This window comes from Eschrichtius robustus, chromosome 16, assembly GCF_028021215.1.
Source record: "Eschrichtius robustus isolate mEscRob2 chromosome 16, mEscRob2.pri, whole genome shotgun sequence".
Lineage (NCBI taxonomy): Eukaryota > Metazoa > Chordata > Mammalia > Artiodactyla > Eschrichtiidae > Eschrichtius > Eschrichtius robustus.
Genome location: NC_090839.1, coordinates 76,164,815 through 76,179,191, shown reverse-complemented (window position 1 = coordinate 76,179,191; position 14,377 = coordinate 76,164,815). Strand labels below are relative to the sequence as shown.

The 14,377-nt window shown below is 44.9% G+C and overlaps 1 protein-coding gene across 2 annotated transcripts in view; it reads left to right on the top strand.

Annotated features, from left to right (window-relative positions):
* Window positions 1-242: 242 nt before the first annotated feature.
* XPO6 (exportin 6) overlaps window positions 243-14,377 on the top strand; it is a 119,106-nt gene continuing 104,971 nt past the window's right edge. Inside the window, exon 1 of one of the 2 annotated variants that reach the window (XM_068565512.1) lies at window positions 243-885. In XM_068565512.1, the coding sequence (XP_068421613.1) occupies window positions 883-885 (3 nt within the window). In that variant the 5' untranslated portion in view covers window positions 243-882. The remainder of the gene's footprint in view (window positions 886-14,377) is intronic. The other variant, XM_068565511.1, reaches the window with a different exon arrangement.

The following is a 14,377-nucleotide window of genomic DNA, read 5'->3' as shown; positions in this document are numbered from 1 at the left end:
AAGATATGGGGAATGAATGAGCGCAGGAAACGAAAGAGAAATCGCCACTTTACCAAGGTGGCAGGTCCGGTACCCTTTACCAACATGGCCGCCGGCCCGCGTGGACTGGCGGAGGGCGCCGGGCGCGGGGCGGGGCCGAATGGGGGCGGGGCCAGAGGGAGCCGTCAGGTGCGGCCCCGCCCCGCGCCGCCCCCCCGGCCTCCGCCCGCTCGATTCCGGATTGGTCCGGTTCCAGCGCCGCAGCCCGGCGGCCGCGCCGTGGGGCCGCGCCGGGCACTCGCCACTTCCGGCGCGTTGGGGCTGTTGGTTGGGGGTGGTTGCGCGGCGCGAGCGGGCAGCTCTGGAGCGGGCGTGCGCAGGGATGCTCCGGGGGGCGGCGGCGGCGGCCGTGTGGGCTAGGGCGGCAAGGATAGCTCGGGCCCTCGGGCCTTTCCCTTGAGCCGCCCGCTCGGGCTGCGCCGCCGAGGCCCCTTCAGCCTCCGCCCCTTCAGCCTCGGGGTCGGGCCCACCGCCGCTTCTGAACGCGGGGGCCGGGGAGCCCCTGCCTGGGCCCGGAGCCTCCCACTGGGGGTCGGGCCCGGGCGGGGGGCCCCGAGCCGCTGCTCTCCTCGCCGGCCTCCGAGCCCCATTTCCTGCTTTTTCAGTTTCCTTGCGGAGGGGTGGGTGGGTCTGGATGAATTGTTCCGGGGGTCCCCGATGAGGCGGGCCGGGGGGCCGCGCTCTTTATAGAGGGTCCCCGCGGGGCCCGGGTGGGGAGGCGGTTGTCTTTGCATGGGTGGGGGACTTCCCGAGCCTGCCGGGACCATGACCTGAACTGTGCGAGCGGGACGTGTCCGAAGCCCGAGAGCTAGCTCACCTGAGCCGCCCTCTTCCCCGGCCAGCATGGTAAGTGGGGTCGGAGCCCCTTCTCTCCCGGGTGCCGGGTCTGAGCGGTGGGAGCGGGCCCGGGACTGCTGAGCCATCGCTTCTCCCCAGGGCGGGGAGAGGCGCGTGCCGAGCCCGACAGTGACACATGCGTGCAGGGTTTGCAGCCGGGCTCTGAGCTCCCATCCCCCCCGCCCCTCGGGATCGCTCAGAACTGGGAGGGACCTGGACGCGGAGCGGACACAACCCTTGCATTTGGTGTTTGCCTCGCTTACATTGTAGCAGCTCATCATGATGGTAGCTATCATTTATTTATTGAGGGCTTACTATGTGCCAGGCGCTGTGCTAAAGTGATTGACATGTGTTATTTAATTAGCACACCAGCCCTGTGTTCTGAAGTGGGGACACTGAGGCACAGAGCAACTAATTACCCAGCTCAAGGTCACTCTTAAGTAACAGTGGCAAGATTTGAACCCAGGCAGTCTGATTTCAGAGCTCCTATTTGATAGAACACACTTTACAGAGCTGGAGGGAGTCTTGCTGTAGGTTTATATAGGGGGCAGCTGAGAGGGTTTGTGGTTTTCAGAGGTTACTTACCTAGATATAGGAACTAGAAGTCAGGAACTGTCCTATTCTTTTGACACCCGTTCTGCCTTTCTTTTTGCTACATGCTCTGGCCTTTTCCCTGGTAGTGCCTGGAGAACTCTTCATCTTTCTAGATCTAGTTCAGAAGCCACTTCTGAAGATAACATTCCACATTTTCCAGACTCAAAGGCACTGTCAGTACTCCCTTAGGTTTGTGCAGTCACATCTGTTTTTAAGCATTTGTCTTATTGTAATTGTCTATCGCAGTAGACTCAATTCTCTCAAAGATGAAATTGTCTGAACTTTTATCTGCCCCAGCTTTTGGTACATAGTAGGCCCACAGGGGCTGGTTGCCTGGCCTGTGTTTGACCACCTCCAGTTACAGAAGTGTTCTTAAGGTTGCCCATTTTACACCTTCCACACTAATGGTTCAGTAGAGAAGGGGATGCAGTGACATCTGTAATATAGCTTGTTCAGGCCAGTGGGGTTTTCAGAAGTTTCAAGGGGCCTGTGGGTTATGTGTTAGGTTCTGGGCGGAGAAAGAAGACCTAAGGCGTAGCCCTTGCCTTTGTGGGGCTTACAACCAGTCAGATAAAATGCACCATTAATGCCAAGCAGCACTGTATAATAGATACTGTATGTAGGATAGTGGCAGATCAGTTAAGCTCTCTGAGTCCCAGTTTCCTCAGCTATAAAATGTGGAGACAGGGATTTTCTAATGAATAATCTAAAGGTATGAGGTATAATATTTAGTGAATGATGAAAGTAGTATTCAGTAATCCTTCATTGATTCTTTCAATGAATTTTTTTTAAATGGTGGTAAAATATATGTAACATAATGTTTACCATTTTTAAGTGTATAGTTCAGTAGCATTAAGTACATTTCACTTTGTGTGCGTCCATCCCCAGAACTATTTTCATCTTGTAAAACTGAAACTGTACCCATTAAACAGTAACTCTCATTCCCTTCTTCCCTGTCCCCTAGTGACCACTATTCTACTTTCTGTCTCTCTGAATTTAACTACTCTAGGTCCCTCATATAAATGGAATTGTACAGTTTTTGTCTTTTTGTGACTGGCTTATTTCACTTAGCAGAATGTCTGCGAGGTTCATCCGTGTTATAGCATCTGTCAGGATTTCCTTCCTTTTTAAGACTGAATAATATTCCATTGTGTGTGTAGACCACATTTTGTTTATCCAATCATCTGTTGATGGACACTTGGATTACTTCCACCTTTTGGCTGTTGTGAGTAGTGCTGCTGTGAACATGGGTGTACAAATCTTTTAATGAATTTTAAGTAGCCACTATATTCGAGGCTCTAGCGAATGTCAGGTAAACAAGACAGACACGTACCTCCCCTCGGGTAGCTGACAACGTTGCTTTAGAACCTTTGGACAGAATTTTATTGTTTATCGACTTAAGCTGGCCAAGCACTCTTGTATTCAGGTTTCATTTTAATTGGCAGTCAGGAGAGCGTTATGAAAATGACCACCTTTGAGCAATTAATTGTAAAGTAGTAGTAGTTGACTTCATGATTACCATTTACAATTTTTTCTGAGGTAAGTTTTGAGTCAAGTTTTCTGTAACCTATCCCTCACTTATTTTAGCACACAGTGGGTGACCACAGCGGATGTAAAGTGAATAGGACTGTCAAATTACGTCCTTTTTGCAGTACTGACACCAGGGGGTTCATCTGTAGGTGTCCCAGGTTCAGGGGTGTGGGTGGGGCAGGCCTTGTCCCTGAATGCAAGGAAGCCATTGCCTGATTTGTGTCTTACCGGAGGAGGGTCTTTTGCCTGGGATCACAGTTCTTTATTCCAGGAACTTTTTTCCGTTTCTTACTGACTTACCATTTTTACTTTAAAGAGCCTTTAAAGAGTTGGCAGGTAAGTTTGGGCCTTTGTAATATCTTCTTTTTAAAACTTCAACTCGCTAATAAGATGAACAGGGTGTAATATGATAGAACTACCATTTATTAAGTATCTACACTAAGCTAGCTGTTTTTCATTTATTTGGTTTTTCTTTCAGTCACTCAGTATCAGTTAAGCACACGAACACTGCTAGGTTGGTTACCTTATTGCCATTACTACCAGAGGAGGAGATGAACAGACCTGGTGTAGGATACCTGTTTAACAAGTGGTGGAGCTGGCATTTGGGTCCAAGGTGCTCTTCTCCAAAGCCTGTGCTCCTTGAGGTACAGGTGCTTCCTCACGTGGAAGTTGGTTGGGAATGTCGTCCAACTATATTTTATTTGGTTCTGAGATAGTGATGAGGGCTGGGGAGCATGGGAATTTCCTTTAAACTGTCCCTCTAGGAGGAGGGATTTTGACCTGCAAATTTAGAACTAGTTAAAAAAGATTTGTAGTTGCAGTACAGAATTCCTAGAACAGTTAAACTGTAACTACATTTGATTAAATCATCATTTTGGGTTGAATTCCCATGAGTTCTCAAGTGATGTAACATCTTAGAGGTTACCACTACTTCTCTGAAAAGTTGTTACTTAATATCAAATGAGCTTTGCTTATTATGGAAATTTTGTGCAAAATTGAACCCTTACTTAAGTTAGCATTTTTTTTTCTTTTTTAGTTGCTTAGAAGATTGCTTTGGTTACAAAGTCTTCTCATTTTTGAACTCTATATTTTTATTATGTTTGGCCATGCCGCGAGGCATGTGGGCTCTTAGTTCCCCACCAGGGATCGAACCTGTGCCCCCTGCAGTGGAAGTGCTGAGTCTTAACCACTGGACCAGCAGGGAAGTCCGCCTTCTCATTTTTCTTTTTAATTAATTTATTTTATTTTTGGCTGTGTTGGGTCTTTGTTGCTGTGCATGGGCTTTCTCTAGTTGCGGCGAGCAGGGGCAACTCTTCTTTGCGGTGCGCGGGCTTCTCATTGCTGTGGCTTCTCTTGTTGGGGAGCACGGGCTCTACGTGCATGGGCCTCAGTAGTTGTGGCTCGCGGGCTCCAGAGCGCAGGCTCAGTAGTTGTGGCGCACGGGCTTAGTTGCTCTGCGATATGTTGGGATCTTCCTGGACCAAGGCTCAAACCTGTGTCCCCTGCATTGGCAGGTGGATTCTTAACCATGGAGCCACCAGGGAAGCCCTACCTTCTTATTTTTGACTGTCACGTTCCATGAATGGTCCCTGTAATGGAGGGAGGATCAGACCTTAAATTTGGCCACTCAGTTGGTGTGTCTTCCGTTAGTTCAGCAACTGTGTTGGATTGTGCACCGGGGCAGGAGGCGTAAAGAAGCTGTGGTGGGGGAGGGAGATGGCAGGGAAAGGTTCAGTGGTGCTCAGAGGGTCTCTGTGGCAGTCACGGCATTAGAGGTTGTCTGGGAGACAAGTAAATATCCAGAAATGACTTGAACAGCTTTTGAAAAAATTAGTAGATGACATGGTTCAAATGATAAAATTACCTGCTAAGCAGACCCCCAAAGCACTATTAATGTGGTACAGAGAAGTAATTCTGTACAATAGGCCAGAGCTTTTGAGTGCCTCAGTTTATTCATTTGTTTATTGACTTCCCTCATCAAGCTTAAAATCCCAGGTACTGTGGATACAATATGTTAAAGAGTCTGTATTTATAGGGCTTAGCATATGCCAGGCTAATGAGTTTACATATGTTAACTCATTTACTCTTTCAAACAATTCCAGGAGGCAGAGGCTATTGTTATTTCTCATTTTCTTTTCTTTTCTTTTTTTTTTTTCTTTATCTTTGGCTGCATTGGGTCTACATAGCTGCGCTCGGTCTTTCTCTGGTTGCGGCGAGCGGAGGCTACTCTTCCTTGCGGTGCACGGGCTTCTCATTGCGGTGGCTTCTCTTGTTGCAGAGCACGGGCTCTAGGCGCGCAGGCTTCAGTAGTTGTGGCACTCGGGCTCTAGAGCGCAGGCTCCGTAGTTGTGGTGCACGGGCTTAGTTGCTCTGTGGCATGTGGGATCTTCCCAGACCAGGGCTCGAACCCGTGTCCCCTGCATTGGCAGGCGGATTCTTAACCACTGTGCCACCAGGGAAGTTCTTATTTCCCATTTTATAGATGAGAACATTCAAGGCCCAGAATGGTTAGGCAGCTTCTCACGCTCACACAGCAACCAAGTGGCGGGACTGGCATTCAGAGCCAGGCAGTCTGCCTCAAGAGTCAGTGCTCTCAACTGTTACACTTTCACCCCAGGAGGGATAATATTGTCCCTGCCCTCTAGAAGTCAGTTTATTGAGGAAGTGGGGCATATATTCTGGTAATTATGAGAGGCTGTGGTAAGGGTGACCATAGTAGAAGAATGCATTGATACAAAGGTGGCATACCTGAGGACAGGGAACAGGGAAGATTTCCCAGGAGGAATATTTGAGTCTTGAAGGGTTAGGAAGAGTTTGACAGTTGGACACGGAAAAAAAGGGCCTTCTAATTGAAAGTTTGCAGATAGTTACAAAGATTAGATATAAATCAATAAAGATAATAGAAAATAATAGGTGTCAGGGGTGGAAGTGAAAGAAGGAATTAACAGTTGTTGAGTGCTTAGGACTTTGTAGGGCTTTATGTGCATATATACGCACAGTACACAAGCATGCTATTTTTTCTCATCGTGAATACCTTTATTCCTACTTTCCTGGCCAGCTGCTGCCCCATTTCCTTGTTCCTCTGTGCAACAAAACTCCAGGAAGGAGTGGTCTTTAATTCCTCACCTTCCATTCTCTCCCAAGCTCACTTGTCAAGGTCCCACCCCGCTGCTGTTGAACGCAGGGGTTAGTTCTCATCTTAGTCAATCTGTCAGTAGCATTGGACATGTTGAATACTCCCCCTTCTGTTAAAGTCTTTCTTCACCTGGCCTCCAGGACACTAAAATGTGCTTTTGGTTTTCCGCCATCTTACTGGAGATTTCTTCCTCATCGCACTGATCTTTGAACAGCTGGAGTGCTCTAGGCCTCAGACCTAGTTAGCTCCCAGGCCAGACCTCCCTCCTGAGCCGCAGTTCTCATGTATCCAGCTGCCTACTTGACATGCAAGCTTGTTTGTCAGGCATGTCAAATGTAACCTGTCTAAAACCCAACTCCCGACTTTCCCCTTAATTCTTTTCTACCCACAGTCTTCTCTTTCTCAGTTGGGGGCAGCTCCATCCTTCTAGTTGCTTGTGGCAAAAACTTGGAGTCATCCTTGACTTTTCTTTCTCTCATATCCCACATCTGGTCCGTATCAGGAAGGCTGATTGTTTTCTGCCCTCGAAATGTAGCCAGGATGTTATCACTTCTTGTTCCCTCCACTGTTGTCTCTCTAGTTTAGGCCTTCATCATCTCTTGCCTGAATTACTGCAGTTGCCTCCTAACTGTTCTCCTAGCTTCTGACCTTGTTCCATGATAGACTGTTTTAACACAGTAGCCTCAGTGATCCTTTGAAAAATCTAAGGCAGATCATGTCTTTGTTTTGTTCCCATGGCTCCTCATCTCACTTAGAGCGAAGGCCACAGTGGCCCACATGCGCCTCCATGGCCTGCTCTGCCCTCCATATTCTGGCCCATGGTTACACTCTGAACCCATCTCCTGCTACTCTCCCCTTGGCTCACTCTGTTCAGCTACCCTGGCCTCCTTGCTGTCCTTCAGATGCTCCAGGTGTGTGCCTGCCTCAGGGCTTTGGCCTGGCTGTTGCCTCTGCTTGGACTGCACTTTCCCCTAGATATCTCTATGACCAGCGTGACCTTCTTCAGGCCTTCTCAAGAGTCATCTTCTGGTGAGGCCAGTGCTTACCACCCTGTTTAAAATTGTAATCCCATCTCAGAACTCCCAGTCCTTCACATCCTGCTTTACTTTTTGTAGCATTTACACTTTTAAACCTTTTACATGGTTAATGTTATTTATGAAATCTATTTTTTGTTATCTCTTTGTGCTAAAATATTAACCCCCAAAGCTTTGCTCTGTTCACTGATGTATCCCGAGAGTCTAGAACAATTCCTGGCATGGTAGACAGTTACATTGTAGTTAGGAATGCTGTGGAGGTCTTGGGTGTTCAAGACCTTTAGAAAAAGGGAGTAAATAGAACTTGCACAGAGGGGGTATTTCAGAAGAGAAGGGTGTAACTAAATGTGTAGCGTTAAGAAAGGATCTATAATAGACTGGTTTGGCAATGGTGGAGATTTTTGTGAAGAAGTAGTTGGGGAGAAAGCTTATAAAAGCAGTTAAGGGCTGGGTTATGGAGGGCCTCCAGTACTACTCAAGGGAGTTTGGCTTTGTTTTTTGGCTGATTTTTCCTTAAAGGAACATTAATCCATCTACTGTGTGTAGGTTAGGTTGGTGTGGGAAACCAGATAGGACACCATGCCTGTGTGGATGTGATAAAGGCCTGTTCTTGGATTTGGATTTAGGAGTGGAGAGGAAGACTTGACCAAGAGAGTCATCACTTAAAACTGACTGTTTCCAGATTCAAGGGATGAAGAAAAGGGAGGAGCTCAAGCTGATTTTGGAAGCCTCTAAACTGGTGATTGGGAATAGTAGGAAATTTTAATTAATTGGTGGTTGGATTTGGTAGGAATGGAAGAGATGACAGGTAAAGAAACTGACAGGGAGATGACAGGAGACGGTCCATGTGCCGATAAAATAAGGGATTTGGCTCTGCCTGTAGGTAGGGAGGCAGATGCTGCTGTGTTGAGATGAAGGTAATTGGCATTGGGCAGGACAAGGATCTTGACAACTTTTAGGTAGTTGGATTGTTGACATATGTGTCCAAGTCAAGGGAGACGTGACTGCACCGGCTGGGGTGAAGAGGGAGGGAATTCCTGAATGTGTAGCTGTTACTTTCTGCTTCTTTTTCATCCTCCCTTTTCCTCTCCACCAGTGGTTTGTTGTGCAACCCACTGCAGACTGATTGTTTGTCTTCACTACTTTTCAAGATCACCAGTGACCGCTGTGTGCTGACTCCAGTATGTACAGTCATCCCTCGGTATCCATGGGGGCTTGGTTCCAGGAGCCCCTGCGTACACCAAAATCTACGGATGCTCAAGTTCCTTACATAAGTTGGCGTAGTACAATGAATGCATAAATAGCCTCTTTTCAGTCCTTATGCCATCTTTTGGCTGTTGGCAAACACTGGTTCCTTTACCCGCCCCCCCCCCCCCCCGAAACACTTTTTCTTGGTTCCCTTGGCTTCCATGATATAACTCTTGTTTCAGTCTCCCTTGATCTTCTTTCTTTTCTTTTCTTTTTTTTTTTAAAGATCAAATTATAGAGAGAATGTTTTGCTTATCTCTCTTTTTTTTTTAAAAAAAATTTTATTTATTTATTTATTTATGGCTGTGTTGGGTCTTCGTTTCTGTGTGAGGGCTTTCTCCAGTTGTGGCAAGTGGGGGCCACTCTTCATCGCAGTGCGCGGGCCTCTCACTATCGCGGCCTCTCTCGTTGCGGAGCGCAGGCTCAGTAATTGTGGCTCACGGGCCCAGCTGCTCCGCGGCATGTGGGATATTCCGGGACCAGGGCTCGAACCCGTGTCCCCTGCATTGGCAGGTGGATTCTTAACCACTGTGCCACTAGGGAAGCCCGATCTTCTTTCTTATGGCTTCAGCTATGGCCTGTGTACCAATGAGAACTCAACCACCCTCTCCAGCCTTGGATATCCACCGGAGTGTCCTGTAGACATCAAATTAAACGTGTCTAAACCAAATCCATCATCTTCCCCTTAGGTTAGTGCCTCCTCCCCCACGCCCTAGTTCTCTTAATGATCTTATTCACTGGACACTCAAGTGATAAACCTGAGTCATCTTTAGCGTCCTCTTTGCCATCAGTCCTCCACTTGTAGACCTGTTGATGCTGCAGCTAACTTATTTGTGTCCTGACCTCGGCCTTTCCCTCCATTCCCTCCATTTTGGTCAGGCCATTGTCATCTCTTGCTTTCATGGGTGGTGTCTTGACAGCTTCCAGGTTCTTCCTCCACCAGTCCATCTTTTTTCTGTATTCCTGCCAGAGCTACCTCATGGAACTCAGATGTGGTCATGTCACTTGACCCCAAATTATTTCGAGCAGAGGGTCCCCAGTGTTGTCAGAGACCAAGTTTTTATCACAGCAGAGTATTGGAAAGCACATGGGTCCTGGATTTTCACAATTTCCCTTTTACTCCTCTCAGTAAGGAGAAGATGATTTATTAAATGCTTAAAGTGATTCATTCGAAGTATCACTTCAAGACTTCTCAAATTAAATCTTGTTCTCTAGCCACAGCAAGCCACTTGTCATTCCCAGAACACCGAGTACGCTTTCGTACATCTCTGCCTTTGTTCAGTGCTGTTCCTCTGCTTCAATGTCCTTTTCTTCTTTTTGAGACCTTACCTACCATGAACGTGACGTCTTTGAGGCTTTCCAGCCACTAGTTTAACGTTTCTCATTTTTGATTATAGTTAGGTTTTTTTTTTTTTTTTGCTTTTATTATTTTGATTTATTTGTTTTTATTATATAAGAATTACAAGGCTACATTCTTGTAGTAAGTATCAAATAACTCAGAAGTTTGAAGAGCAAAATGTGAACCTCCTCCATCCTTTCCTTGGCTTCCTCTCCTTTCCTCCCCCTCCAAGCCTGGGAGTGGAGAGGATTAGTTCTTTCTCTTTATGAGCCCATATCAGAATGAATCTCAGTCTTCTTTACATTTCCAGTGCCCCTTAAGCATTCAACAGATATTTAGGTAATTGAAAGGGTCAGGTGTGATGGGAATTCCCTGGTGGTCCAGTGGTTAAGACGCTGCGTTTGCTGCCAAGGACCTGGGTTCGATCCCTGGTCGGGGAACTAAGATCCCACAAGCTGTGTGGTGTGCGCCCCCCCCCCCAAAAAAAAAAGAGGTATGAAAACAAATCCAAGAAGGCCAAGGTATGCCCTTGAGGTTAGTAAATGCTAGTAGCAGCATTTAGAGAGTATAGTAAGCTTGAAATAGAGTATGAATATAGTAAACACCTTGTTTTCCCGAAAGCCATGCAGCCAGCAAGCTCAGATAGCAGCACTTTTGCCCTGGGCAGGTGGAGGTGGGGAGCAGGTAAGCAAGAGGAGTTGTTAGAACAAATGCTGTGCAGATGGTACACTTCCTGTGAGGCTCCAAAAACTGATTGCTTCTGGGAGGACTGCTGGGGAACAAGTGGGAGTGGGGGTGGGGTGAAGTGAGAGCTGTGGATGTACCTGAGGAAACCCACAAGGCAGAGAGAAGTGAGGGAGGTGAAAGAGGCTAATGGGAAGGGAAGGAAGCTGGGGCTCAGAGGGAGAAAAAAGGTCTGTGAGTGTTTCATAATTACACTCTTGTGTTAGCCGTTGTTTAGGGGCCCTCATGTATACTACAGACAGTACCTCATTTCATCTCTTACAGCCAGGCTGCAAGGTAGGTATTACTGTCTGTTCCCATTTTACAGTTGAGGAAGATGAGGACCCCGAGGCTCAGGGAGGGTAATATAAGTAGCTTGTTTAAAGTTACATAGCAAGTTGATAGAGATGGGATGCTGACCCAAGATTCTAAACGCACAGCCCATGTTTTTTCTGTAGCACTAGGTTTCTTCTTAAGCCTATGCACATTTACGTAGGTATATTTACTTCAGATGTAACCCAAGTGAGTATATTGTCCCAGGAAAAACAGTACATCTAGCCATCTAGCCTTAAAACTTGCATAATTTACCTTTCATAATAGAAAGGACAAGATGGTAAAAGTTTGCTGATGACAAACGTTACTTGAAATGTAGCCCAACTGGGTATATTGTCCCAGGAAAAACAGTACATTTAGTCATCTAACCTTAAAACCTGCATAATTTACACCTGGTAATGGAAAGGGCAAGATGGTAAAAGTTCACTGATAACAAACGAGAAATAGATATTTCTGCATGTGCTCTAATGTGATAGAATAGAAAAAATGTGACTCGAGGGCAAAGCGGTAGCTGGACCACGTTACAGGGCAACAGAGAGGAAGGTTGCTTGGCTTCTTTATGTATTTCAGTTCAGTTAAGCCCATTAGGCTTAGCATACGCAGTAGTTAATTTACATCAGAACAGTCTGCTGCTGTTTTATATGAAGGTTATAATGAAAAATGTCTCTGATCTCAGACTCCTTGAAAAGGTAAAGGTATTTTATGAGTTAAATGCAGTTTGGGGGGGAAGTCATTAGTTTTTAAATTGGCTAATAATCAGACCTGGGATATATCAGGTTTTTTTTTAGATTAACAATTGGATAATTTTTATAAAAATTATGTATGCTCATTAAAAATCAAGCAGTATCAAAAGGTATCAATACAAAGAACATGGCAAAAAAAGAAATCCCCTAAATCCTTCTACCCTGAACTATGATTAACAATCCATATATCTTTGTTTCTATTTGTCTATAAGATAAGGAGGATAGATATCTAAAATAAGTACTCGTATTAAAAAAGCTGTGATGCTGATTTTTTGGGTCATGCTAGTTTTAAAATAAAAATCAATTTACTATTCTTTGCATTAAAAAAAAAACATACTTTTTGAAATATTCATATACTTACAGGAAGTTGCAAAATGAGTGCAAGGATTCCTGTTGTACCCTTCACCCAGATTCCCCCAACGGTAACACCTTACATAGCTGTGTGCAATACCAAAACCAGGAAATTGACATTAGTACATGTCATTTGTTGACTAGACTACAGACCTTATTCAGTTTTCACCATTTTTTGACCTGCATTCATGTGTGTGTTTGGCTCTATGCAGTTTATTCCATGTATTGATTCATGTAACTACCACCACAGTCAAGGTACAGAGCTGTCCCATCACCGCTGAAGGTCTAACTCATGCCTGAGTATTTTTTTCCTAATACTCTTTCTATTTGTAGCCCTCCTCCCCTCTCTCCTAGCAACCACTAATCTGTTCTTCATCTCTACAGTTCTGTCATTTTGAGAGTGGTGTAAATGTAATCTGCAGGCCGTAACCTTTTGACATTGATTTTGTTTCACTGAGCACAGTGCTCTTGAGGTCTCTCCGTCTACTTGAATTTATTAATTTATTTTATTGTATTATTTATTTAAACATTTATTTTATTTATTTATTTTTGGCTGTGTTGGGTCTTTGTTGCTGCGCACGGGCTTTCTCTAGTTGCAGTGAGTGGAGGCTACTCTTTGTTGAGGTGCGCGGGCTTCTCATTGAGGTGGCTTCTCTTGTTGCGGAGCATGGGCTCTAGGTGCGCGGGCTTCAGTAGTTGCAGCATGTGGGCTCAGTAGTTGTGGCTCGCGGGCTCTAGAGCACAGGCTCAGTAGTTGTGATGCACGGGCTTAGCTGCTCCGCCGCATGTGGGATCTTCCCGGACCAGGGATCAAACCCATGTCCCCTGGATTGGTAGGCGGATTCTCAACCACTTCGCCACCAGGGAAGCCCCTCACTTGAATTTAATAGCAGAAAAATAAACAAGTGAAACTGAAAAATAAGTTGTCAGATTTCAAATAATCTTTGCCACAATAATTATTAGCTCTTGATAAATCCCCATAGGTTAAGGAAAAAGATTATGAAAACCATATGAAGACAGCATCAATTTCTTTTTTTTGGCCATGCCGCACAGGCATGTGGGATCTTAGTTCCCCGACCAGGGACCGAATCCACATCCCCAGCGTTGGAAGCGTGGAGTCTTAACCACTGGACCACCAGGGAAGTCCCAAGACGGCATCATATACTTTAAAAAATTTTTTTTAAATTTTATTTAATTTTAAAATTTTATTTATTTTTTTATACAGCAGGCTCTTATTAGTTATCTATTTTATACATATTAGTGTATATATGTCAATCCCAATCTTCCAGTTCATCCCACCACCAACCCCCCCCGCCACTTTCCCCCCTTGGTGTCCATACGTTTGTTCTCTACATCTGTCTCTATTTCTGCCCTGCAAACCAGTTCATCTGTACCATTTTTCTAGGTTCCACATATATGTGTTAATATACGATATTTTTTTTCTGACTTCACTCTGTATGACAGTCTCTAGATCCATCCACGTCTCTACAAACAAGATGGCATCATTTTTAATAAATAAATATATTCCATGTTTCAGTTCTAGGCAGTATCAATGAACTTCATAATAGGAAAAATAAGAAAATTTGTACTCCTTCCCCTTTTCCCTCCTCACTCTTGTTATTTTACTTTGTCAGTGTCTTTAGAGCATTTATAGTCTGCTCTATAACCATAACTCCCTCAGTATTTAGTCTTAGTTTTACATTTTAAGGGATTCAAATGTCCCCACTAGTTCTTTTAACTATGGTCTTTCCATATCTGAATTTTTGGATTCATTTCCCTGTTAGCTAGATCTTGTTGTCAGTTTTAAGAAACGGTGCCTTATTTGGTGAATTAAGAATGTCTCTCTCCCTTTATATTTGAAGGATGTCTTGGCTAGGTATAAAATTCTTGGATTGTGGGGGACTTCCCTGTGGCGCAGCAGATAAGACTCCGTGCTCCCAGTGAGGGGGCCTGGGTTCGATCCCCGGTCAGGGAACTAGATCCCACGTGCACACTGCAACTAAGGAGCCCGCCTGCTGCAACTAAGACCCGGCTCAACAAAGTAAATAAATAAAAATAAGATAAAAGGCCAGGCTTCAGCTCCGGTTGATTTAGTTATTTAAAAAAAAAAAAAAAAAATTCTTGGAGTGCATCCTCAGATCTTGTAAACATTGTTCCACCATCTGGGATTCAGTGTTTTCTTGAACCTTTTAATCTATTTAACATTGATTAGCTGATACGTTTGTGTGTGTGTGTGTGTATATATGTGTGTATGTGTGTGTGTGTGTGTATGTGTATATATATATATATATATATATATATATATATATATATATATATGTATATATACACATACACACACACACACACACATATATACTTTTTTTCCAATAGAGTTCATGGTTGCTCTGTTCCCTGAATTATTTGCTTTGAAAATGTCTGTCGTCCTTATCCATAAATGGTAACTTGGCTGGGTATAATACTAATGGGT